Raw genomic sequence first — 23,480 nt, 5'->3', positions numbered from 1 at the left:
ACCTAACGACCTCACCACCGCTGTGTTGCATGACCTGCCTCTCTCTCACTACAATCGCCCACCCTCCTGGAAAGGCTGCAGCGCGAACCCGGAGAAACGAAGCTTTAGGATGACACGTGAACTGTGGCCACACAACCCCATTTCAGTGCAGCGTAACGACCCTAAAACGGTGGGACCATGTCCTTATAAAACAGATTTCTAGCCTGTATTACTGAAAGCTTTAATTACACCATGATACCGCTCTTTTATTTTGGTTAACTTAAACAGATCAATTTGAAACATAGTCAAATTTAATTGAAAAATATTTTTACTAATCAAAGTCAATTTACATTTCTTAAGCATGAAAATTTACAGTCACCTATGTCTAATGTGAATGTGATGTGAATGAGTTTATAAAGATAGAAATAGAAAGATATACCTTTCTCTTCCTTCTTTTCGAGACCGTGTGATTTGATTAATCTCCAATGCTGTGAGCTTCTTTGCCACACGATACTGCCAGGTATAAAATGCTTCTTTCGAAGCTGCTATCACATGGGTTTTTGTCATTGTAACAAATAATGGTACTAATAAAAAAGAACATTAAGACAATTAAGTTATAGTTACACAACAACACAGAATGTTTGTACTACAAAGGACTTCAGACAAATGTATCCAACTCCTAATTTTATGGACAATATATCCACCCACAGTCTCAAAATATCCACACGGTCTCTCAAATCAGAAAATAATCAAAACTCACATATTTTGTGTACAACCACACAAAAATATTAACTCAACATAAAATCAAAGACCTAAATCCTCAAAGTAAAATCACGTAGTAAAACTCTTTAAAAAAAAATACTTGGGAGTAAATCTTCATAACCTTGGCTTAAGCAGTGGTTGGTTTTTTAGATATGACATCAAAAGCACAAAAGTCAAAAGAAAAAGTAGATAAACTGGACATCATCAAAATTAAAAACATGCATACTTCAAAGAATACCATCAAGAAAGTGAATAGAGAACCCTGTAATGGGAGAAAATATCTGCAAACCACATATCTGCATCTATCATACGTAAAGAACCCTTAAAAACTGGGCAAAGGATCCAATTAGACATTTCCCCAAAGAAAATACAAAAATCGCAATTAAGCAAATGACAAGATGCTCAACAGCACTAACCATTAGGGAAATGCAAATCAAAACCACCATGAGATACCATTTCACATCCACTAGGATGGATAGAATCAAAAGGTCAGACAATAACAAGTGTTCACAAGGATGTGGAGCAATGTCAGGAACCTCAAATAGCACATCCACTGTGAAAATCAGTTTGGCAATGCCCACAAATGTTAAATATGGAATTAACATATGCTTAATTAACTCCAATAACTTCACTCCTAGGTAAATACCCAAGAGAAATTAAAATATATATCTTCACAAAATATCATATGCAAATGCTCATACCAGCATTATTTATAATAGCCAAAAGGTAGAAATGGCCCAAATGTCCATTAACTAAGGAACAACTGAATAAAACCCCACCCCTCCTTCCTATCTCTACCACCAAGTACTACTCCCAGCCCCCTTCCTAATTCAGAAATGTATTCTCAACAAATCATTCTTGTCATCTGTTACATTTCTTAAAGAATATTTAATTCAGCTCCTATTGTACATCCATTTATGAAGGAAAAAGTCTTGTCAAGTCCATCTTATGGACAAGGAAACAAAGGATTAAAGTAAACTAGCTTCCCCAAGATCATAAAACCCAAATAAATAAAGTAAACACACATGGAGCTGGCATTGTGGTATAGCAAGTTAAGCTGCTGATTATAATATTAACATCCCATATGGGTGCAGGTTCATGTCCCAGCTACTCCACTTCTGATCCTGCTCCCTGTTAATGGCCTGGGAAAAAGCAGTGGAAGATGGTCCAAGTACTTGGGCCCCTGCCACCCACATGGGAAACCTGGATGAAGCTAGTGGCTCCTGCCTTCGCCCTGGCCCAGCCCTGGCCATTGTGGCTATCTGTGGAATGAACCAGCAGATGGGAGATCTCTGTCCCTGTCTCTTCTCTTTGTAACTTTGCCTTTCACACAAATAAATAAAAATCTTCAATAAAAAATAGCATATACATACTCAAAAAAAGTCATGAAAGATCATTTTAGTTTATGTTTTTTAAATTCATGAATAATTAAAACAGTATAAAACTTAATTTTTCCATTTATAAATATTATACAATCATTAACATGGCCATAATAAAGGAATGATGCTACCAAGACCTACCACTTATGGAGTTTTTGTCAGAGTCCAAATTAAGATTTTTAAGGCAGTAAGGGGCTTAGAAACCAAACAAAGAATTAGAAAAAAGCTTCATAGTATGATGTCAACTGAGTAGATTAACAATTGGGGAGAATCAAATTCAAGAATTTTTATATGCCAAATAGCTGGTGTGACTGAGTCATATTAAAAACAAATCCTTTTTTTTTTTTTCTCATTACACTTGTCAGTGTTTTTTTTTATTCACAATGTGTTCTACCCTCGACCTCTAGGGGGAGCTGGGAGCCTTTCCTGGCAGGGAACAAGGCCTCAATAGCCAGGCATGAAGAACACAGCCAGGGCTCCAGGAGGCACTCACACCAGGCCCACTCTGCTCTTCTCTTCCTGACTCCATGCTCACTGAATCTTAAGGCATTTGTAAACATTTAGTAAACTCCACCATGGAAACTCCGATGCTAGTAACTACTGTGCCTTTAGTAGGCTTTGAAATAAAATGGAATGGAAGGGGAGAGGGAGTGGGAAAAGGGAGGGTTGTGGGTGGGAGGGACGGTATGGGGGGGGAAGCCATTGTAACACATGAGTCGTACTTTGGAAATTTATATTCATTAAATAAAAGATAAAAAAAAAAAAAAGAAATAAAATGGCAAACTTTAGTGACCTTCCAATAAAATACGACTTTTCCTAGGCGTATACAAAACATTTTTCCGACCAAGGTTTACCATGTTTAAACTCATGCTTCTTTCTTTTTGATAACACAGTAAATATAAGGGTTTATTGTTAGTCTGATTAATTCAGTTAAAATGTATGTGGCTCAAAGTAAGAATCAGACTTCTTAGATTCACAGAGCAGGCACCTGCCAACTCTATAAGCAGGACTTGGATACACACGTACTTCTCTCTGAACCTCAGTTTACTTACTGTAACTTAAAGATAATAATGCCTTGGCTGGCACCACGGCTCAATAGGCTAATCCTCCGCCTAGCGGCGCCGGCACACCGGGTTCTAGTCCCGGTCGGGGCGCTGGATTCTGTCCCGGTTGCCCCTCTTCCAAGCCAGCTCTCTGCTGTGGCCAGGGAGTGCAGTGGAGGATGGCCCAAGTGCTTGGGCCCTGCATCCCATGGGAGACCAGGAGAAGCACCTGGCTCCTCCTTCGGATCAGCGCGGTACGCCGGCCACAGGGCGCTGGCCAGGGCAGCCATTGGAGGGTGAACCAACAGCAAAGGAAGACCTTTCTCTCTGTCTCTCTCTCTCACTGTCCACTCTGCCTGCCAAAAAATAAATAAATAAATAAATAAATACAAATTAAAAAAAGATAATAATGCCAACCCTATATAGCTGTTTCATGTTTTAAAAAACAATAATGAAATATAGCACAGTGCCTATAGCAAGTGCTCGGAATTTTAAAAGCTATATTTATTAATTTCTAAATGCATATATGCCAGACACTGTTCTAAACAGATCACCCATATTAACTCAAATCCACCCTGATAAGGTAGGCATTATTTTTTTTAGTTTTTTGGTTTGGATTTTTTAAAAAATATCTATTTATTTATTTGAAAGTCAGAGTTATGTGGAGAGAGAGAGTGGTCTTCCATCTGCTGGTTAACTCCCCAGTTGGCTGCAATGGCCAGAGCTGCGCCAATCCGAAGCCAGGAGCCAGAAGCTTCCTCTAGGTCTCCCATGTGGGTGCAGGGGCCCAAGGACTTGGGCCATCTTCTACTGCTTTCCCAGGCCATAGCAGAGAGCTGGATCGGAAATGGAACAGCCAGGACCCGAAATGACGCCCACATGAGATGCCCGCACCTCAGGTGGCGGCTTTACCTGCTATGCCACAGCACCGGCCCCAGGTAGGCATTGTTATCAGCACTTAGCAGATGAAGAAATGGAGGCCTGAGACAGTTATAATTTGCCCACGTCACACAGCTAGAAAGTGGTAAAACTGGACACACATGTAGTCAGCGTGGCTCCAGAATATGCCCTTAGCCACTGAAGCATATTGGCCCTCATTAAGGATTAGGAAATATTAGGCTCGGCTGCTATTATCATTTTCACTTCATTACCTACATAGGTTTTTATAATAAAACCAGTTGTATAAAACATAAATATAGAAACAACTGAAATATATGTTTTTTTAATTAATACAGTAGTGATTTCAGTAAATTCATATGGGTAGATAATAATTCCCTATGTAAACTTTGCTAGATCTTTGTTAAAAAATATATCCCTCCCAGACTTAGCTTCTAGAAAAAAGATCAAAATTTAATAGATAAGATCTCTTGGGAAAAGAACACAACCAAGATAAAAGCACCTGTTGCCTTTCTCAGCTATTCAGTATCTGTAAAGAAAAAATTAAAATATCTGGAAAATTATCAGAAAAAAATCTAAAAAAAAGATGCTTCCATTAATTGAACCTTCTAACACTAGTAGGTTAGTGTTACTAGTAACTAGTCAAGCAAGGATGTAAAATAATTTAAAACAATCTAGAAACTCACGTGTAAGAAAAACCTACGAAGATTCCAAGATGGCAGAATAGGGAAGGCGCTTACTGCTCTAGTCTAGGGGAAGACAGCTAAAAAAAAGTGGAGAGAGTGCAGTCTCAGGGAAGAGTTAGGGAGAAGACTGCAGAGGAAACTCCAGGTAAATCAGAGGGACACTGTGCATCCATGCGGAGGGTGTGGACACACACAACTCAGGACCCAGCAGCCGAGAGCCTCAGCACCAGCTTTGGAGAGAGGTGAGACCACACTGCAGCAGCCCAAGCCACTGGCAATATAGCTGCAGGAAGAGCCTGGCACAAGTCCAGCTGGGAGCCCTAACGGGGACACTGTACCTGTCAATCTAGAGGAATAAAAGGGGGTACATTTCTCTCTCCAACCACCCAGCACCAGAATCCTGTAACTAGTCCAGAGAGGGTGGGTGCCATTTTGGACATACTAACAGCTGCGCCAGCAACCAGCTGAGAGGAGACAACTCAGTCTGGCTGGGAAACGACAGGGGGCTGGGTGCTCATGACTGTGGGAGCCCTGTGTGTGCTGGGACTATGTAAAACTCTGTGTCTGTGTGGGAGGCCGCAGGGTGTGGCTGGGTCTTTGGGCAGTCACTGCGGGTAGCTCCACACACTCCGGGCTCCCTGATTCCCCGGTGAGGGTCACTGCTGTGGGATCGTCCTCACACCAAGGACTGCACAGACACTTTGTGTGTTTCTTGTGGCAGCTGTACACACTGGAGCTAGCACCCAGGCACTGGTCTCCTTAGAGGAGAGGGGGTGACCGTGAGACTATGAAAACACAGGAGACCTCGAAGCTAAAGCAATCTTACACAACAAAAACAAAGCTGGAGGCTGGTGCCACGGCTCACTAGGCTAATCCTCTGCCTGTGGCGCCAGCACACAGGGTTCTAGTCCTTGTTGGGGTGCCGGATTCTGTCCCCGTTGCTCCTCTTCCAGTTCAGCTCTCTGCTGTGGCCCGGGAAGGCAGTAGAGGATGGCCCAAGTGCTTGGGCCCTGCACCCGCATGGGAGACCAGGAGGAAGCACCTGGCTCCTGGCTTCAGATTGGCGCACCAGCCATGGCGGCCATTTGCGGGGTGAACCAACAGAAGGAAGGCCTTTTTCTCAGTCTCTCTCTCTCACTGTCTAACCCTGCCTGTCCAAAAAAAAAAAAAAAAAAAAAAAAAGCTAGAGGCATCACAATAAGATGGACAGACAAATGGAAGAGAGAGAATAGAAACTCCAGAAGTCAACCCACACATCTACAATCAACTTATCTTTGACAAAGGAGCTAAAACCAATCCCTGGAGCAAGGACAGTCTCTTCAACAAATGGAGCTGGGGAAACTGCATCTCCACATGCAGAAGTATGATGCAAGACCCCTACCTTACACCTTCAGAAAAATACACTCGAAATGGATTAAAGACCTAAATCTACAACCTAATACCATCAAATTATTAGAGAACATTGGGGACACCCTGCAAGACTATGGAATAGGCAAAGAGTTCTCAGAAGAGACCCTGGAGGCACACACTTTGTCAAAGCCAAAATTAACAAATGGGATTACATTAAATTGAGAATCTTCTGCACTGCCAAAGAAACACTCAGGAAAGTAAAGAGGCAACCGGCAGAATGGGAGAAATTATTTGCAAACTATGCAACTGACAAAGGGTTAATAACCAGAATATATAAAGAGATCAAGAAACTCCACAACAACAAAACAAACAACCCACTTAAGAGATGGGCCAAGGACCTACTAGACATTTTCAAAAGAGGAAATCCAAATGGCCAACAGACACGTGAAACAATGCTCAGGATCACTTGATGTCAGGGAAATGAAAATCAAAACCACAATGAGGTTTCACCTCACCCCTGTTAGAAATCAACAAACAACAAATGCTGGTGAGGATCTGGAGAAAAATGTACCTTAATCCACCACTGGTGGGAATGTAAACTGGTACAGCCACTGTGGAAGACAGTATTCCTCTAGACTGAGAGTATGAAAGAGAGAAATCTGAATATAGATCTAGCATATGACCCAGCCATCTCACTCTTGGGAATTTAGCCAAGGGAAATGAAATCAGCATATGAAAGAGTTATCTGTGCTCCCATATTTGTTGCAGCTCAATCCACAATAGCTAAGATATGGAACATCCATCAGCTGAAGACTGGATAAAGAACTTACGGGATATGTACACCATGGAATACTACATAGTGGCAAAAAAATGAATTCCTGTTGTTTACAAACATCATACTTAGTGAAATTAGCCAATCCCAAAAGGACAAACACTATATGTTCTCCCTGTGTTTTTTTAAATATACTATTTGTTGAACTCTTTACTTAGTATAGAATTAATCCTACATATATAAAGTTAATTGAAAATAGCTCTTAGTAAAAAATAAGAATGGGAATAGGAGGAGGAGGAAGAAAGGTGGGAGTGTGGGTGGGAAGGCGAATATGGTGGGAAGAATCACGTGTTCCTGAAGTTGTATTTATGGAACGCATAAAGTTGTATACCTTTAATAAAAGGTTTCTGGGGGAAAAAAAAGAAAAAAGAAAGAAAAACACTGCTTGTAATATTTGAATGCCGATGCCTGAAATAAATGCCTACATCTGTCAGGTTCCTCCACTTTCCTACTGATTTCACAGACCTTCCAAGAGCTGCGGAACTGAAATAGCACTACAATGTTTTCATTAAATTGACTTTCTCTGGGACACACGGAAAACTCAGTGCCTGTGTTAGAGACCAATAGAAAGCTACCCATGGGCTCTGCCAAAATGACTACAACACAGGCAAGCCACTGCTTTCTAGCTACGTTCGGTATCTCTGCAAACCAGCTGTCTCCACTTAAAATACTGCCTGAGGAAACACTTCAAAACTTTAAAACTCAGCTCAAACGAAACCTCTAAGTAGAAGAAATTTCTCTGGGGAGGTGCTGTGGCATGGTGGGTTAAGCTGCCACTTGGAATGGCTGTATCCTGTATCAGATGCCTAGTTTTAAGTCCCACCTCTGCTCCCAATTCAGCTTCCTTACTAAAGCGCATGCTGGAAGGTAGTAGATGATTTTTTAAGTACATGGGTCCCTGCCACCCCTGTCTGAGATGAGATGGAGTTGCTGGCTCCTAGCTCTTCAGCCTGGCCCAGCCCCAGTTGTTGTTAGCATTTGGGGAGTGAACCAGCAGATGGAAGATCCACCTCTCTTTCTCTTTCTGCCTTTCAAATAAATAAAATAAGTTTTAAAAAAGGTGCCTCTTATGTGCACAGGCACCAACATCAATTTATCCAACACCTAGAAAAATACCCAGCACAGAGCAATAAGTCATTTTTCAATGGACTATCTTTTTATTATTTATTATATACCCTATAGGAAAGTCATAATTATTATTACCCCCAGAGGCCAACTGAGTACCTTAAATAATACATACTTGATGGTTTGCTAAATAAATGAATTATCATTTTTATTTACATGATAGAAAATAAATATTTTCCATGCATTCAGTAAAGATCATGGGTCAAACACAATGTAGTTAGTAGGAATACAAAAATTAATGAGGCATAGATTTTTCAGTAGTTCAAAGCCTAGTGAGGAAGACAGACAAGAAAATCAGTGATCACAGCACAGAGCATGAAGTACTCTAGATAAAATACACCAAATGTTTCATTGGGACTCAACAGAAGAGCACCAGAAATGGGCACCTATCTCCTACATGTAGAGTACTGGAGTCCCACCGACTGAAATACTACAGTAATGCATAAAGTTCTTTTTAAAACCTTCACAGTGGCAAGCATTTGGAACAATGGTCAAGATGTTACTTGGAATGCCCTCATCTCAATACAGAGTGCCTGGGTTCAAGTCCAAGTTCTGTTTCCATTGCCAACCTTCTGATAATGCACACCCTGGAGGGGGGGCATCAGGTGATAGTTGGGAACCTGCCACCCGCATGGGAGACTCGGTTTTAAGTTCTGGACACCTGGCTTTGGCCTGGCCCAGCCCCGGCTGTTGCAGGCCTTTGGGGAACGAACCAGCAAATGAAAGCTCCCTCTCTGACTCTGTCTCTATCGCTATCTCTCTGCCTTTCAGATAAAATGAAAATAAACAAATTTTTTAAAAAAGCTTCTACAGGGAGGGTGTTGTGACATAGCAAGTTAAACTGTCATACCACAGCAGGAAACAGCCAGCATCCCATATCAGAGCAGAGGTTCAACTCCCAGCAGCTCCATTTCCCAACCAGCTCCCTGTTAACGCACCTGGCAAAGCAAAGGAAGACGGCCCAACTTGGGCCTGTGCCACCCACATGGGAGACCCAAACAGAACTCCAAGCTCCTGGCCTGGCCCAGCCCTGGCTGTTGCAGCCACCTGGGGAGTGAACCAGCAGACAGAAGCTCGCTCTCTCTCGCTCGCTCTCACTCTCTCTCTCTCTCTCACTGGCTCCGTAACTGTGCCTTTCAAATAAATACATCAAGAAGAGCAAATGGCAAAAACAAAAGCAATACCTTCTACATCAGTATCAACGGCATACAGTATCTTTTTGTTTTAGCCATTAGTCCTCAAGAAAATTTGGCACAGAAACTTAAAAAAAGAGTTTCTCAGGATACATATGGCTGTGTTGCTACAAGCCAGTGAAAGGGCTGTTTGTTAAAACAGCTTCTGAGGCTGCAAAAATGTTTTGAGACTCAAAAACACACAAACAATCCTGCCCTCAGAAATCAGCGTTTTGTGAAGGGGAAGGACGCTTTGTTTTAAAGCAGACTACCTAGGATACGAGTTACTCTGAGAATGACCCTGTCATTATGTCTGTGCTGAAACTTGTGATATGAAAAGAAAAAGCTTATCACCTGAAGATTCACAAATGTATCCTTTATATTAACGATTTAAGCTTCTAAAAATATATTCACATGACAAGAGACTAATAATTTTAAGCCTAAACAAAGAACAAATGTGAACACTCAGAAGGCAGACATTAACATCTGATTGTTAAAACTGAGTGTCCAATCTGAAAAAACAACTAATTAATTCTCGGGGTCAAAAAACAATTTAACAGATTTTCAATTTTCCAGATCAAATAATTTTAATCATACTGTATCCAACATACCACCACCCACTTTTTTAAAAGGAAACAATCGGTGCCGGCGCCATGGCACAGTGGGTTAATTCTCCACCTGCGGCGTAGGCATCCCATATGGGCACTGGTTCTGGCCTCGGCTGCTTCCCTTCCAATCCAGCTCTCTGCTGTGGCCCGGGAAAGCAGTAGAAGGTAGCCCAAGTGCTTGGGCCCCTGCACCTGTATGGGAGACCAGAAGGAGGCTCCTGGCTCCTGGCTTCGGATCAGCACAGTTCTGGCCATTGTGGCCATTTGGGGAGTGAACCAACAAAAGGAGGACCTTTCTCTCCCTCTCCCTCTCACTGTCTGTAACTCTACCTCTCAAATAAATAAATCTTAAAAAAAAAGGAAACAATTATTTTCAGAAGTTACATTTGTTAATGATTTTAACCAACCATTTGGAATAAGATTTGGAATGTTTTAAGGAGCAACTTTCATGGCTGTTGGATAGAAGTAATGGTAAAACTAGTTTAATGTCCTCTGAAAACAAAAAAATCAGGAATTCTTAAAAGCTGTCCCTATTAATAGATTCATTTCATTAGAAAAATCTGGAAAGGGCAAGCTTACTTTCACAAGCAGCTAAAGTGTTTTTATGGAAGAGGGGTATTTACGAGCAGTTTACTAATAATAAAAGTGGTTTAATAGCAAAATTCTTTCTATAATCCTCAGTTCATTACATGCTAATCATTATACTGCATACCAATTCCTGGACAATTATATTTCCCACTTAGAGCAAATGATGGCAGAACAGCAGATTGTGAAATTTTTTTGAATTTTACATAGAGCAACCTTATAATTGATGACCTTAGCCAGAATGCTTGATAGTGAAATGGGGTGTAATTATTTATTTACCATGACAACAGGTATACACTGGTACTGACCTGACAACCAGGAAGTACAGTCATCCCTAGAGAATACCGTTCTAACTACTAAAACCATTGTTAGGGTTTTAGATTAGCCTTACAAATAAACCCTAACTAGAAAGGGAAGAAATATTAAAAATTTCCTTACCAATATCAATGTACTTAGGATCCAAGGGTGTGCCAATAGAGTTACAAAGAACAAGCACAAACTATGAACAAATGACACAAAGAGAGTATCAGAACTTCTGTTTAGGAATAATAAAGGAAACATGCTTAATATATACAAAAATTAACATATAATACATATAGTTTATCTTTTTCAAGTATCACTGAGAAGTAGTTAATAAAATTAAGTGTAAAGGACAACAGAGAAAAAGAAAGATAACAATACAGCATTAAACATCAAGAAGTATGAATTAAAATTCAACCAAGGCTGCTTTTTCAATATAACTGAACATGTCAGTTTATATAAGGACACTCAACAAACACAAGATCACTAGCTACTTTTCGTCATTTATACTTCTAAAATTCTTGATTGGATATAACCTCAAAATTCATTTTTAGCCTACAAATAGCTATATAAGAGCTAACTTAATTTGTTACCATTGCACCAAATGTCTCCATCTCGTTCTCCTCCTTTGAAGCAATATATAAATGACATAAAAATTCAGAAAAAGTCCGTTAATACAGAAAAGACATAATCCAACCTAATGAAAATGACTTATATATAAATAATTGCCAATGGCTAGTATTAGGAAAATAATAAAGCAATATGCATACTTTACATTATGATCATTTCTGTTTTCTTAGTTATCTTCTGTATCTTGTACTAAGAATACTATTCTACTTAGATGTTTTTCTGACTAGAAAAACAATTTCAAATAAACCAATTCCCTGCCCTACTTAACCTTTTTTGGGGCCGGCACTGTGGCACAGCAAATAAGTAAGTCTTCAGTACCGGTATCCCAGACATGGGCACTGGTTTGAGTCCCGGCTGCTCTGCTTCTGATCTAGCTCCCTGCTAATGCTCCTGCAAAAGGAGAAGATGTCCCAAGTGCTTGGGCCCCTGCACCCACAAAGGAGACTCAGAGAAGCCCTTGACCCCTGGCCTCGGACCTGCCCAGCTCCAGCCATCGTGGTCATTTGGGGAGTGAACCAGTGGATGGAAGATCTCTCTCTCTCTTCTCTCTCTGTAAGTCTGACTTTCAAATACATAATCTTTTTTTAAATCACAATGTGTATAACTTTTTTTAAAAGATTTATTTATTTATTTATTTATTTGAAAGTCAAGAGTTACACAGAGAGAGAAGGAGAGGCAGAGACAGAGAGAGAGAGGTCTTCCATCCGCTGATTCACTCCCCTACTGGCTGCAATGGCCAGAGCTGTGCCAATCCAAAGCCAGGAGCCAGGAGCTTCTTCTGGGTCTCCTGCATGGGTGCAGGGGCCCAAGGACTTGGGCCGTCTTCTACTGCTTTCCCAGGCCACAGCAGAGAGCTCGATTGGAAGAGGAGGAGCCAGGACTTGAACCAGTGCCCATATGGGATGCCAGCACTGCAGGTAGCGGCTTTACCCACTATGCCACAGCGCTGGCCCCTCAAATAAATAATATTTTTTAAAAAGTTTCAAGTATCTCAATTAAAACTTATTTCACTTCATAAACATAAAGCAAATGATAAATTATTCTAAATATATCATAACTTATATCCATTACTTAAAATAAGCTTATTTACTGGCATAAAATGCTGTGTATTTTATTTTAAATTTACTTTCATTTTATCATATTCATAGTTTCAAGAACCAAATAGCAGCCGGCGCCGCGGCTCACTAGGCTAATCCTCCGCTTTGCGGCGCGAGCACACCGGGTTCTAGTCCCGGTCGGGGCGCCGGATTCTGTCCCGGTTGCCTCTTCCAAGCCAGCTCTCTGCTGTGGCCAGGGAGTGCAGTGGAGGATGGCCCAAGTGTTTGGGCCCTGCACCCCATGGGAGACCAGGAGAAGCACCTGGCTCCTGCCATCGGATCAGCGTAGTGCCGCGGCGGCCATTGGAGGGTGAACCAACGGCAAAAGGAAGACCTTTCTCTCTGTCTCTCTCTCTCATTGTCCACTTTGCCTGTCAAAAAAAAAAAAAAAAAAAAAAAAAAAGAACCAAATAGCTCCACAAGACGCTTTAATAAAAACATGGTCTCCCCTAACTTTCCATTCCCTAATCCCTGTAGCTCATCCGTGTGCTATGAACTTCCACAAATCTAAGGAACCTGTGTGTAGTGCTCCGGCTTGCTCTGCTGTTTGGACGTGGTGATTCACCCACCACCTTCCCACTCTGACAGGGAGTGTGCAGCGTTCTTCATCCCCTTTCCCCGCCCCCACTCCCTGTTCTATGGCACCTTCCTCTTATTTTATGGCACACCTCTTAACCTCTAAAGATTATAACAGTGGTTCTTCAGAAATTATTTTTTACAGCGTTCTTCCTGCAAAGTCTCTGCTTCCTCCTAGTTCTTTTCTACTTGTGCTTACTTTTGGTGTCTGTTAGATTAGATGCTTTCCTCAAATGTCTGATAAGCCTTGTCTATCTGCTCATATTTAAGAATGAGACACTGGGAGCAGGTTGGGCCACCACTTGCAACACCAGCACCCCACACAGAAGCACAGTTCAAGGGCCAGCTGCTCTGCTCCTGACCCACGCTTGGCAGGAGTGGTGAAAGAATGCCAAGGGCAGCACTTCCTGGGCCTGTTCTCGTCAGTGCTCCTCCACCTGCAAGTGCCTGGTGCTCTCCGGAGACAAGCACAGTCTGGAGAGGTGGTGGAAGGGCAGCACTGACGGGGAGGAGACCTGGGAACCTGCTTCCTCTCTAAGCTTTCTTGTTTTTTAGGTTTTCTCCCTTCTGAATAATCACTGTTACTGCCAAACTCCTTTCATGCTTGTTGCCTTCTCCCACCGGGTACCCTCCAATCCCGTGCCTCTCGGGGACTGTGATGTCAAGCGGTTGCCTCTCCGCTTTCTTCACGAAGGGCTTATGATTCAGCTTCCTAGATCTGCTAAGGTAATGGCCACTAATCCACCTACCCTCTAACCCCAAAACTCTGCTGCTATTTCCTCTCCTTTCTGGTCCCTAAGGGCCTATGAATTTTTTTTTTAAATACTTTTAACGTTGTTTTAATGAGCTTCAAGAACAAAATTGAAAGTGGTTGTTCAAATGATCACCTTTGATGAAAAAATAACTTAGAACACAGCCAAAAGCATTAGTAGTCCTACTGTGAAATATTTAAATACTTCTGCAAATTCTTACATTGCCAGTATACTTTTAAAAAAGACAATCTTTATATTATTTATTTTATGCTATGATAAATTGACTTTAAAAGCAATGAAACTCCAAATAAAAGTAGATTTCTCAACATCAAAAGCTACCCAAACTACTATAAATGGTCATTGTTACAGCATTTGTACTGAACACCTGGGTACATATTCATTTTTGCCTATAAAACTTTAACTTGGGAAAAGATTGTGGCATTTCAAATAGACTTCAGAGACAAAAAAACTTCAGTACTGAACTGGTCTATATAAACTGGCAAGGACTGGCTGCCTGGAGGAAAAGTCAGGAGATACAGAACCAATGGAGTCACATAGTTTTCCAAAACAAGTCTAGATTTTGCTGCACTTGCCAGTGTGAAGGTCACGACTGAGACAGAAGACCACTGCAGTCCAGTTCTGCCAGGTGGCTAACTCACGGGAGACTTACCTGAGGGTGGTTTTCATCAGCCTTCTTAGCCAAAACACAGAAATCACCACAGGTGGTAATAGAAATTAGACTCTTCACATATTTAACATATTTCTCATTGTTTTTCGTATCCCAAAAGACAACACAGTACTCTGGGCGGTCAGGTCTGGTATATGCATAAACTACAGTGTTAGAGCAGTAACCCCACTAGGAAGAGAGAGAGGGACAGAGAAAGAGTAGAAGGAGGAAAGGGAGAGAAGGAATATTTAGCACTGGGAAATAAAATCATATTTTATTTTCACTCTAAAAATACCACAGATAAGTGAGTTAACAACCAACACAAAATATATCCTTCAGGGGCCGGCGCTGTGGCTCACTTGGCTAATCCTCCACCTGCAGCGCGCTGGCATCCCATATGGGCATCCGGTTCTAGTCACAGCTGCCCCTCTTCCAGTCCAGCTCTCTGCTGTGGCCTGGGAGGATGGCCCAAGTGCTTGGGCCCTGCACCCACATGGGAGACCAGGAGGAAGCACCTGGCTCCTGGCTTCGGATCAGCCCAGCGCCGGCCATGGCGGCCATTTGGGGGGTGAACCAACGGAAAGAAGACCTTTCTCTCTGTCTCTCTCACTGTCTAACTCTATCTGTCAAATAAATAAATAAATAAATAAATAAAATATCTCCTTCAGAAATGGAAAACAGGACTGAAGTTTAAGCTTAATACCTTTTCTCACTAAAATAAGATTCTAAAAGTAAAAAAGGCATCTCTAAAACAAAGAATGTGTTGCAGAAATAAACTTAGTTTAACTTTCCTTGTTTTAATTTGTAAGATTTAAGCTTCAGAGGTGAACATTTCAGCCATCGATGACAGATGCTGGGGAGAACAGGTAGAGTGACTCTGGCCAGAAGTTTAAATTTGGGGTCCCCAGCCAAAGTTCAAAAACAGCTGTTTGCCTTTTTTCCCTGTCTGTATTTTTTATTGCATTTGTTTTTATCAGAGTAGCATATGCACATAGTTTATGTTCACATAACCCTACCTGGGTTATTTAAAACCAATGAAAACACGATGAAGACCCCTGCTGATTTCATCTCAGGAATAGTCGTGAACAGCTCCGAGCTGAACTGTTCTGGAATTTTTCTCCTCTCACGTTATCTATTGATTGATTATGGAACTTACACATGCACAGCTTTTCCTTTTAACTCTCCCCAGTATACGTATCTGCAGTTTTGAATCCATATTCAGTGTCTTTATTATGACTTGTCTACCAGATTTACAGGAAAGTTGCCGATAGTTAACATCTGACTAAGCCGCTGTTACCTAAATTACTGTTAACTAAACTCCATACTTTATTTGGATTTCATTAGCTCTTCCCTAACATCCTTTGTCTGTTTCAGAATCCCATTCTGGAGACATTATCCAGCCATCATGTTCCTTAGGCTCCTCTGGGCTGTGAGGGTTTCTAGGGTGTTCCTTGATTTGGATGACCTTGACAGTTTTGAGGACTGGTCAGGTACTTTGTAGAATGTCCCTCAGTTGAGGCTTGTCTAATGGTTTTCTCATGTTCATACTGGAATTACCACGTGCTGGGAATACCACTATAGAAGTAGAGTGCTCTTCTATATGACTCTGTCACGTCATATCAGGGTACATGACATCCGCTTGACATCACTGATGGTATTAACCTTGCCCATTTGGCCACGGTGGTATTTGCCAGGTTTCTCCATCAGAGAGCAACTTTCTTTGTACCCTCTCCATACTCCACTCAGGCTAGGACACGGGGCTCTGCCCCATCTGCTGGAGGTGGTATGGAAGTAACCGGAACTTCTATAAAGGAGATGTGTTTCTTCTCTCCCTCTTCCTTATGTAAATAAACTATTTATTTATATCAGTATTGACTCAAGGATATTATTTTATAATTTGGGTTACGATAAGATGTTCATCATTTATTTTATTTCCCAATTGTTCCTGTTTTGGCCACTGGAAGTTGCTTTCCGTTGTCTGCCACGTCTGTGTCACGCTCCTATCCTTTGTTGTTTGAACACTTCTCTATTTCCTAGTATCATAAACTGCTCCAGGCTTATCTTGTAATTTCCCTGCCCTAGTCCTAGAATCAACCATTTCTCCAAGGTGTTTGGCCCTTTAAAAATTAAATATGTAATCTCATATTTCAGAACATATTTCAGATCAAATGTTCAATTTAAGATATAATATTAATTAGACAGTGTTGCTTATTTTCATTTTCCCCTTCTGATCCACTCTCTGCCTTTCTCTACTTTGCTCTGACAGCCAGAGGATGATTTTTATGAATTCCAACTACTAGCCTTCTAGTTGAATTTGGACAACAGAAGGTGCCAGGGGCAAGTGTTTGGCACAGCAATTAAGTTGCCGCCTGGGATACCGAAATCCCATATCAGAATGTCTGTGTTTGCACGCCAGCTGTTTCTAATTCCAGCTTTCCACCAATGCACAGGTTGGAAACAGCAGACAATGGCTCAACTGGCTGGGCCCCTGACACCCACATGGGAGATCTAGACTGAGTTCCTGGTTCTTGAGTTTCGTCTGGCCTAGTCCCAGATGTTGTACGCATTCGGGGAGTGAACCAGTGGATGGGAGATGGGTGATCTCTTTCTCTCTCTGGCTTTCAAACATATTATATAAATAAATAAAATTTTAAAAAAAATAGAAGACTCCAATAGAAGAGACACTCCCCATCCCCTCTGCCTGGCCAGTTGGCCGTGCTATGTTCCTGCAGGGCAGGACCTCTCCTTGTGCAGCCACAGCTCTCAAGGGTTCCAGGAACACCACTCCCTCAACTTGCCCTCAGGCCCAGGGATGGCGTTGGCATCTCACTGCTGACCCCTGGGCGCTTGCTTTATCATTCTTTGCTGTGCCCCTGAGCCCCGCCCGCCCCTCTGTAGCCAGTTCCTCATCTAAATCTCTTCAATTACTCCTCTGAGTGTGCATCTGCTTCCTGCTGAGACCCTGGCTCTTGGATTAATTTCACTAACTACATGAAGTATTACAGAAAATTTTATTAACGCTAAAGTCTTTGAACAAAAAGTCTCCTTTCGAGTTTCTAAAATAAAAATTATTAATATAGTTTAGCTATAACAAAATTATTTAATTAAAAACTATTTTAAGACTGCTCTTAATACTCACCTTATAATCAGGTCGAATATTTGCAAAATATATATAGGAATCAACAGCTAGTGCGATTTTCAGTCCACCTCCTTCCCAAGACAGTGCAGACATCTGCTTTCCAGGAACTTTCAAAGTACCCAGATGCTGGGGGAAAAAGTCATATTTACCCAAAAGTGTCACAAGGAACTCAAATACCAATTACCAGCAATCACTTCACAGAGATCAAAAGTAGCCTGGAAATTATTTTATGAAAGATTGCTATTTATTTCAAAATCATTTCCCTTCAATTTTTATAATGAAAAAGCATGCATATTTTATGAGAAATTTACAAACTATATCCACAGAATTCAATATCAAATTTCATCAAATCTAATATGCCATAGATTGAAATAGACATCTTTATTGTTATGTACAACTAAGGAAAAAACATATTGTTAATTAAAATATGACAACCTTTAGTATAAGACACACTCTATTTTCAGAGTTGAAAATACTGTGCATTTTAGAATCAATGCAATGTTATTAGTAAACTCAATCCTGATGCGGCCTCTCTCTCTGATCCCCCACTATCAGCTAGGCATCAAGTCCTCTTGCTCTTACTCCTTGCAACTCCTCACACTCGCCTCTTTGCTTGACTGGACTGTGGTAATGGCCTCCTAACTTCAACTCTTTCTTCTGATCCCTTTCCTCATTCTTATGCTCAACTCCCAAATTCAGTTTCCACTCTGCTGCTGTCACATTCATCTTTCTGGAACACAAATTTGATCATATCCTTCCCTGCTTTAATAAAGTTTAATAATTTTTATCTTTTTTTTTTTTTTTTTTTTTTTTTTTTGACAGGCAGAGTGGACAGTGAGAGAGAGAGAGAGAGAGAGAGAGAGAGAGAGAAAGGTCTTCCTTTGCCGTTGGTTCACCCTCCAATGGCCGCCGCTGCAGCCGGCGCACCGCGCTGATCCGATGGCAGGAGCCAGGATCCAGGTGCTTTTCCTGGTCTCCCATGGGGTGCAGGGCCCAAGCACCTGGGCCATCCTCCACTGCACTCCCTGGCCATAGCAGAGAGCTGGCCTGGAAGAGGGGCAACCGGGACAGAATCCGGCGCCCCGACCGGGACTAGAACCCGGTGTGCCGGCACCGCTAGGTGGAGGATTAGCCTATTGAGCCACGGCGCCGGCCTAAAGTTTAATAATTTTTAAAAATCAGTAGCTCCTACCATGACATCCTTTAGCATGACATACACTGTCTTTTTCCCATCTAGCCCAAAATTACATTCTTTGGCTTAATACTCCACTACTTAGCAATAATTACTATGTGCTCACTCACAAGGGAACTAACGTGTCTTCATGCCCTTGGCCCATATAATATCCTTTCTGCCTGAAATCCCCCTCTTCTTCCCCCTACCCCTTCCCTATCCTCATGTTCCACATTCATAGGGGGCATCCGTCCCTATCCTTCAAGAAACAACATAAACACTGACCCTTTAGGGAGTCCTGCCTTCTCCACTCCCTCTGTGGTTCCAGAAAACTGGATAGGGAGCTCCTTGAGAACACTAACTTCATCATAGTCACATGCATTTCCTTCTCCTTTAGATTGCTTGATAAACAAGTAGTCGATGATATCTATTAAGTAAATAAACTGTGCATTCAACAATGAGGGATCTCCAATAAGTTCACGGAAATGTGCATTATAAAACATTATGCAAGAATTTCAAAACATTTTTGCATGGCATTTTTCCATAAACTTTTTGATGTGCATATATTCAAATTCATTTCTTCATATACTGTGTTTATGACTGAATTAATGAGTGAATAAGTAAAAATACCTTTTTAATATCACCATAAAGATAAACATTGTTAATCCACAGCTCTTATTTGACAGAACAGTATAATCCCAAGAATTTCAACAAATTGTACCAATATCCCTTGTTCTTAAGCAGATAAGTTCTAAAGTCAAATTTTAGGTTGCTATGGTTTTGAATAGTTATTCCCTCCAAAACTCATGTTGAAATTTAATTGCCATTGTAACTGTATTAAGAAGTGGAGAGGCCGGTACTGTGGCATAGTGGGTAAAGTCACCATTTGTAATGCTGGCATCCCATGTAGGCGCCAGTTCGAGTCCCAGTTGCTCCACTTCTGATCCAGCTCTCTGCTATGGCCTGGAAATGCAGTAGAAGATGGCCCAAGTCCTTGGGCCCCTGCACCCACGTGGGAGACCTGGAAGAAGCTCCTGGCTTCAGATTGGCATAACTCCAGCCATTGTGGCCACCTGGGGAGTGAACCGGTAGATGGAAGATTCTCTCTCTCTGCCTCTTCCTCTGCCTCTCTGTAACTCTGCCTTTCAAATAAATAAATAATTCTTTAAGAAACAAAAAAAGGAAGTGGAACCATTAAGAGGTGATAGACTAGCCCTCCCTGCAGGATGAATGCTGCTGTGACACAGCCTGCTCCTGTGTCTCTCTGTCCTCTTTGCCCTTCTGCCTTCTGCCACGTGATGATGGAGCAAGAAGGCCCTCACCAGACGCTGCTGCCTGGACACCAGATCTCACAGCCTCCAGAACTGTGAGTCAGGAAATTTCTGTTAATCATAAATTACTCAGTCCTTGGTGTTCTGTTACAGCAGCACACAAGAGACTAAGATGAAAGTATTAAACCATTTAGCCAGGGACACCAACAGAAAAAAATACACACAGATTTTAATGTAGGAGGGTCCTTTCTAGGTGTCTTACTGTCTACACGAAACCAACGGGGAACAAGCCAGCTCTTACAACAGTACGCTTGGTATTAACCCATCTACAGGAGCAGAATGAGGCCACCTCCTAACTGCAAACCAGCCAGGTAGTGGCAACAGCAAAAAAGAAAACGACTTGTCATAGGCACTCACTAAGTGCCTTCTTCACTGTGGTCGCCTATAATCTTTACAACAACACCATGATGTACTTATTTCAGAAAATAAACATAGTCTCAAAGGTTAAATAAAGTCTGCAAATGAAACTATATTATGGAAATGAAGTTGGGGCTGGTGTTGTGGCATATCAGGTAAAAACTCCACATGAGGAGCCGGCATCTTGGCCAGCGCCATGGCTCACTTGGCTAATACTCTGCTTGTGGTGCCAAAACCCCGGATTCTAGTCCCAGTTGGGGCGCCAGGTACTAGTCCCGGTTGCTCCTCTTCCAGTCCAGTCTCTGCTGTGGCCCGGGAAGGCAGTGGAGGATGGCCCAAGTGCTTGGGTCCCTGCACCCACATGGGAGACCAGGAGGAAGCACCTGGCTCCTGGCTTCGGATCGGTGCAGCGCCAGCCGTAGCAGCCATTTAGGGGGTGAGCCAACGGAATAAAGACCTTTCTCTCTGTCTCTCTCTCACTGTCTACAACTCTCTCTGTCTTTCTCTCTCACTATCTAACTCTGCCTGTCAAAAAAAAAAGAGGAGCCGGCATCCAATATGGGTGCTGGTTCGGTTCCTGGCTACTCCACTTCTGATCCAGCTTCCTGCTATGGCCTGGTAAAGCAATGGAAGATGGCCACGTGTTTGGACCCCAGCACCCGCATGGGAGACCTGGAGGAAGCTTCTGGCTCCTGCCTTTGGATTGGCCCAGTTCTGGCTGTTGCGGCCATTTGGGGAGCGAACTAGCAGATGGAGGACCTCTGCCACTCAGTAACTCTGCCTTCCAAATAATAAATAAATAAACAAAAAAAAAAAGAAAGAAAGAAAGAAAGAAAGAAAGAAAGAAAGAAAGAAAGAAAGAAAGAGAAGTTGAAGCCAGGTCAGCCTGACTAAACGCCATGTTCTGTTCTCTCTCTCCATGGCCATGACCACCATGCAAAACCCAGAGACTCAAGCCCTCAGAATCAAAAGCAAACTCTTCCCTGAGTTTTTCTTAAGTTTAAACCTTTAGATAACTTCCTTCCAAGTCATCTTCTCTACCCTGACAATCGCACGGATCTAAAAATAAATCCCCTATATATTCACTCATTCAGAAAATGCTAAGATTAATATGCCCCGAGGAATTAGGCTAGATAACTTTCATTATAGCTGGCCCAAAACCCACTGATTTTTTTCATTTTAACACTTAACACATTGTTTTGTAAGATAAAAAAGAAAAATAGGCATTAGAACCTATAAGTTTTTCTGCTTACAAAAGGTTGAACTAGTGAAAATAAATGGAAAAACAATATAAAGAAAAATAAGCCAATAGTGACCAACAAAAATAACCAAGAAATAATGTGAATTAAGATTAGGAGGTTATATACAAAGAAATACTTAGAATTCAGAATCTTAGCTATATATGAACCTTGAAAATTATGATTTTGTTTTTCCTTAGCTTCTATACCTACTGCAAACATTGTTAGCTGACAATGAAAGAGCACCTACTCTCTACAGCACATTCTGCTGGGTAACTGAGTTATTGACTCAAAAACATCAAATAACGCTATTTCTTACCTTACAGTTGATTACAATATTTAATAACTGGGAAAGGTTTTATGCAGCCAAAATCACATATTACTGTAGTCTGTGATGTGTTTAAAAAACCCAACAGGGACAAAGTAGAGTACTGGTTTAGAAAAGAAGTTATGTAAAAATAGACTATGCTTAATTATTAAGCTCTCATTTTCTAAATTCTTTAAAACTCATAATTTATCAATTCTACTTGTCATATTATAATGCTACTTCAGAAAATTCTCTTAAAATTAAATTTATTAATAATACTATTGAGAAGGATAAATACTAGGATAATTCAAAAAATTCATGGAAAATGTGTGTTATGAAAAAACTATGTATCGATTCCAAAACTTCTTGCACAAAACTAAATTTATCTGTTAATTCTATTTTCCAAGAACTTCTTGAATTACCTTTGTATTTTAATGTAGCAACATTTAAGATTAATTAATTACTAAGACAGATTTTCAAAAACTAATTGATTACCTTGCAACAAATTGAAACTATTAGAAATTTGAGAGACAATTATTTCTGCTTAATATCTAAGTGCACCTAAAATAGCACATTAAAATCAGAAAAGTTAACCTGAAATAACTATATTATTCTAGAAACTAGTCAAAAGCCAGCTGTGAAAAGAAATATATATTCAATTATAGAAAAAACATTCCAAATATTGTTATTTCAAAGTAATTTTTACATCAAACTTTGGATTTTCTAAATGTAAAAATTATCAAATAAATTCCATGATAAAATACACCATAGAATGCTTAGAATATGAACCTGTTATTCAGACATACATTAAATTTAATGTCTCACCATTACTGAAAATGTCCCTAAATGAAAGTATGGCAGGTTACACCTTTTCCCCCATTTTTTACTCCTAGCTACCTCATGCACCTTTAAACAGAAAGAAAGGGGGCCAGTGCTGTGGCGTAGCAGGTAATGCCACTGCCTGAGGTGCTGGCATCTCATACGGGCCCAGGAAAGCAGTAGAAGATGGCCCAAATGCTTAGGCCCCTGCACCTCAAGGGAGACCCAAAGAAGCTCCTGGCTCCTGGCTTTGTATTGGCCCAGTTCCAGCAGTTGCAGCCACCTGGGGAGTGAACCAGCAGATGGAAGACCTCTCTCCCTCCCCCTTCTCTCACTCTGCCTCTCTGTAACTGCTTTTCAAACAAATAAATAAATCTTTAAAAAAAAAAAGAAAGAAAAAAGATAGAGCTTTAATGCATTTACCTCCCCAAATGGAGTATAAAACTGCACAATGTTGACATCTTTATCCTGGGTGACTGCCTTTTGGGTGCCTGCTACAGCCAGCACACTGCCGATATGGTTCCACTGGATGCTCACCACATACATGCCAGTGTCGATCAGAACCGGGTCTGCTCCACAAGAAAACAGGGAGGTGAGGTAATGTGGTAAAAACACTTAGCCTAGTGCTATGGTTTGAACACTTGTTTCCTATCACCCCTCCAATTCAGGAGTTTAGTC

General features: G+C 41.3%; 1 protein-coding gene across 6 annotated transcripts in view; it reads right to left on the bottom strand.

Annotated features, from left to right (window-relative positions):
- The window catches only part of WDR35 (WD repeat domain 35), a 71,136-nt gene that overhangs the window by 35,384 nt on the left and 12,272 nt on the right, over positions 1 to 23,480 (bottom strand). For 2 of the 6 annotated variants that reach the window (XR_011386779.2, XM_008254766.5), the window contains exons 8-13: positions 23,226 to 23,371; positions 17,580 to 17,705; positions 14,444 to 14,629; positions 11,312 to 11,344; positions 10,857 to 10,917; positions 419 to 563 (exon numbers count right to left, since the gene is read on the bottom strand). Coding sequence is in view for 4 of the 6 variants with exons in the window: in XM_008254766.5 (XP_008252988.3) it covers positions 419 to 563; positions 10,857 to 10,917; positions 11,312 to 11,344; positions 14,444 to 14,629; positions 17,580 to 17,705; positions 23,226 to 23,371 (697 nt within the window). In the remaining 2 variants the exon portion in view is untranslated. Of the gene's footprint in view, positions 1 to 418; positions 564 to 8,903; positions 8,995 to 10,856; positions 10,918 to 11,311; positions 11,345 to 14,443; positions 14,630 to 17,579; positions 17,706 to 23,225; positions 23,372 to 23,480 lie in introns of those variants that run through there. The other 4 variants (XR_011386780.2, XM_002710047.6, XM_089327819.1 and 1 more) reach the window with 3 other exon arrangements.

The sequence above is a fragment of the Oryctolagus cuniculus genome, chromosome 2, assembly GCF_051225735.1.
Source record: "Oryctolagus cuniculus isolate XC-2025 breed Fujian yellow rabbit chromosome 2, ASM5122573v1, whole genome shotgun sequence".
Classification (NCBI taxonomy): Eukaryota; Metazoa; Chordata; class Mammalia; order Lagomorpha; family Leporidae; genus Oryctolagus; species Oryctolagus cuniculus.
This window is presented reverse-complemented; position numbering and strand designations above follow the sequence as displayed.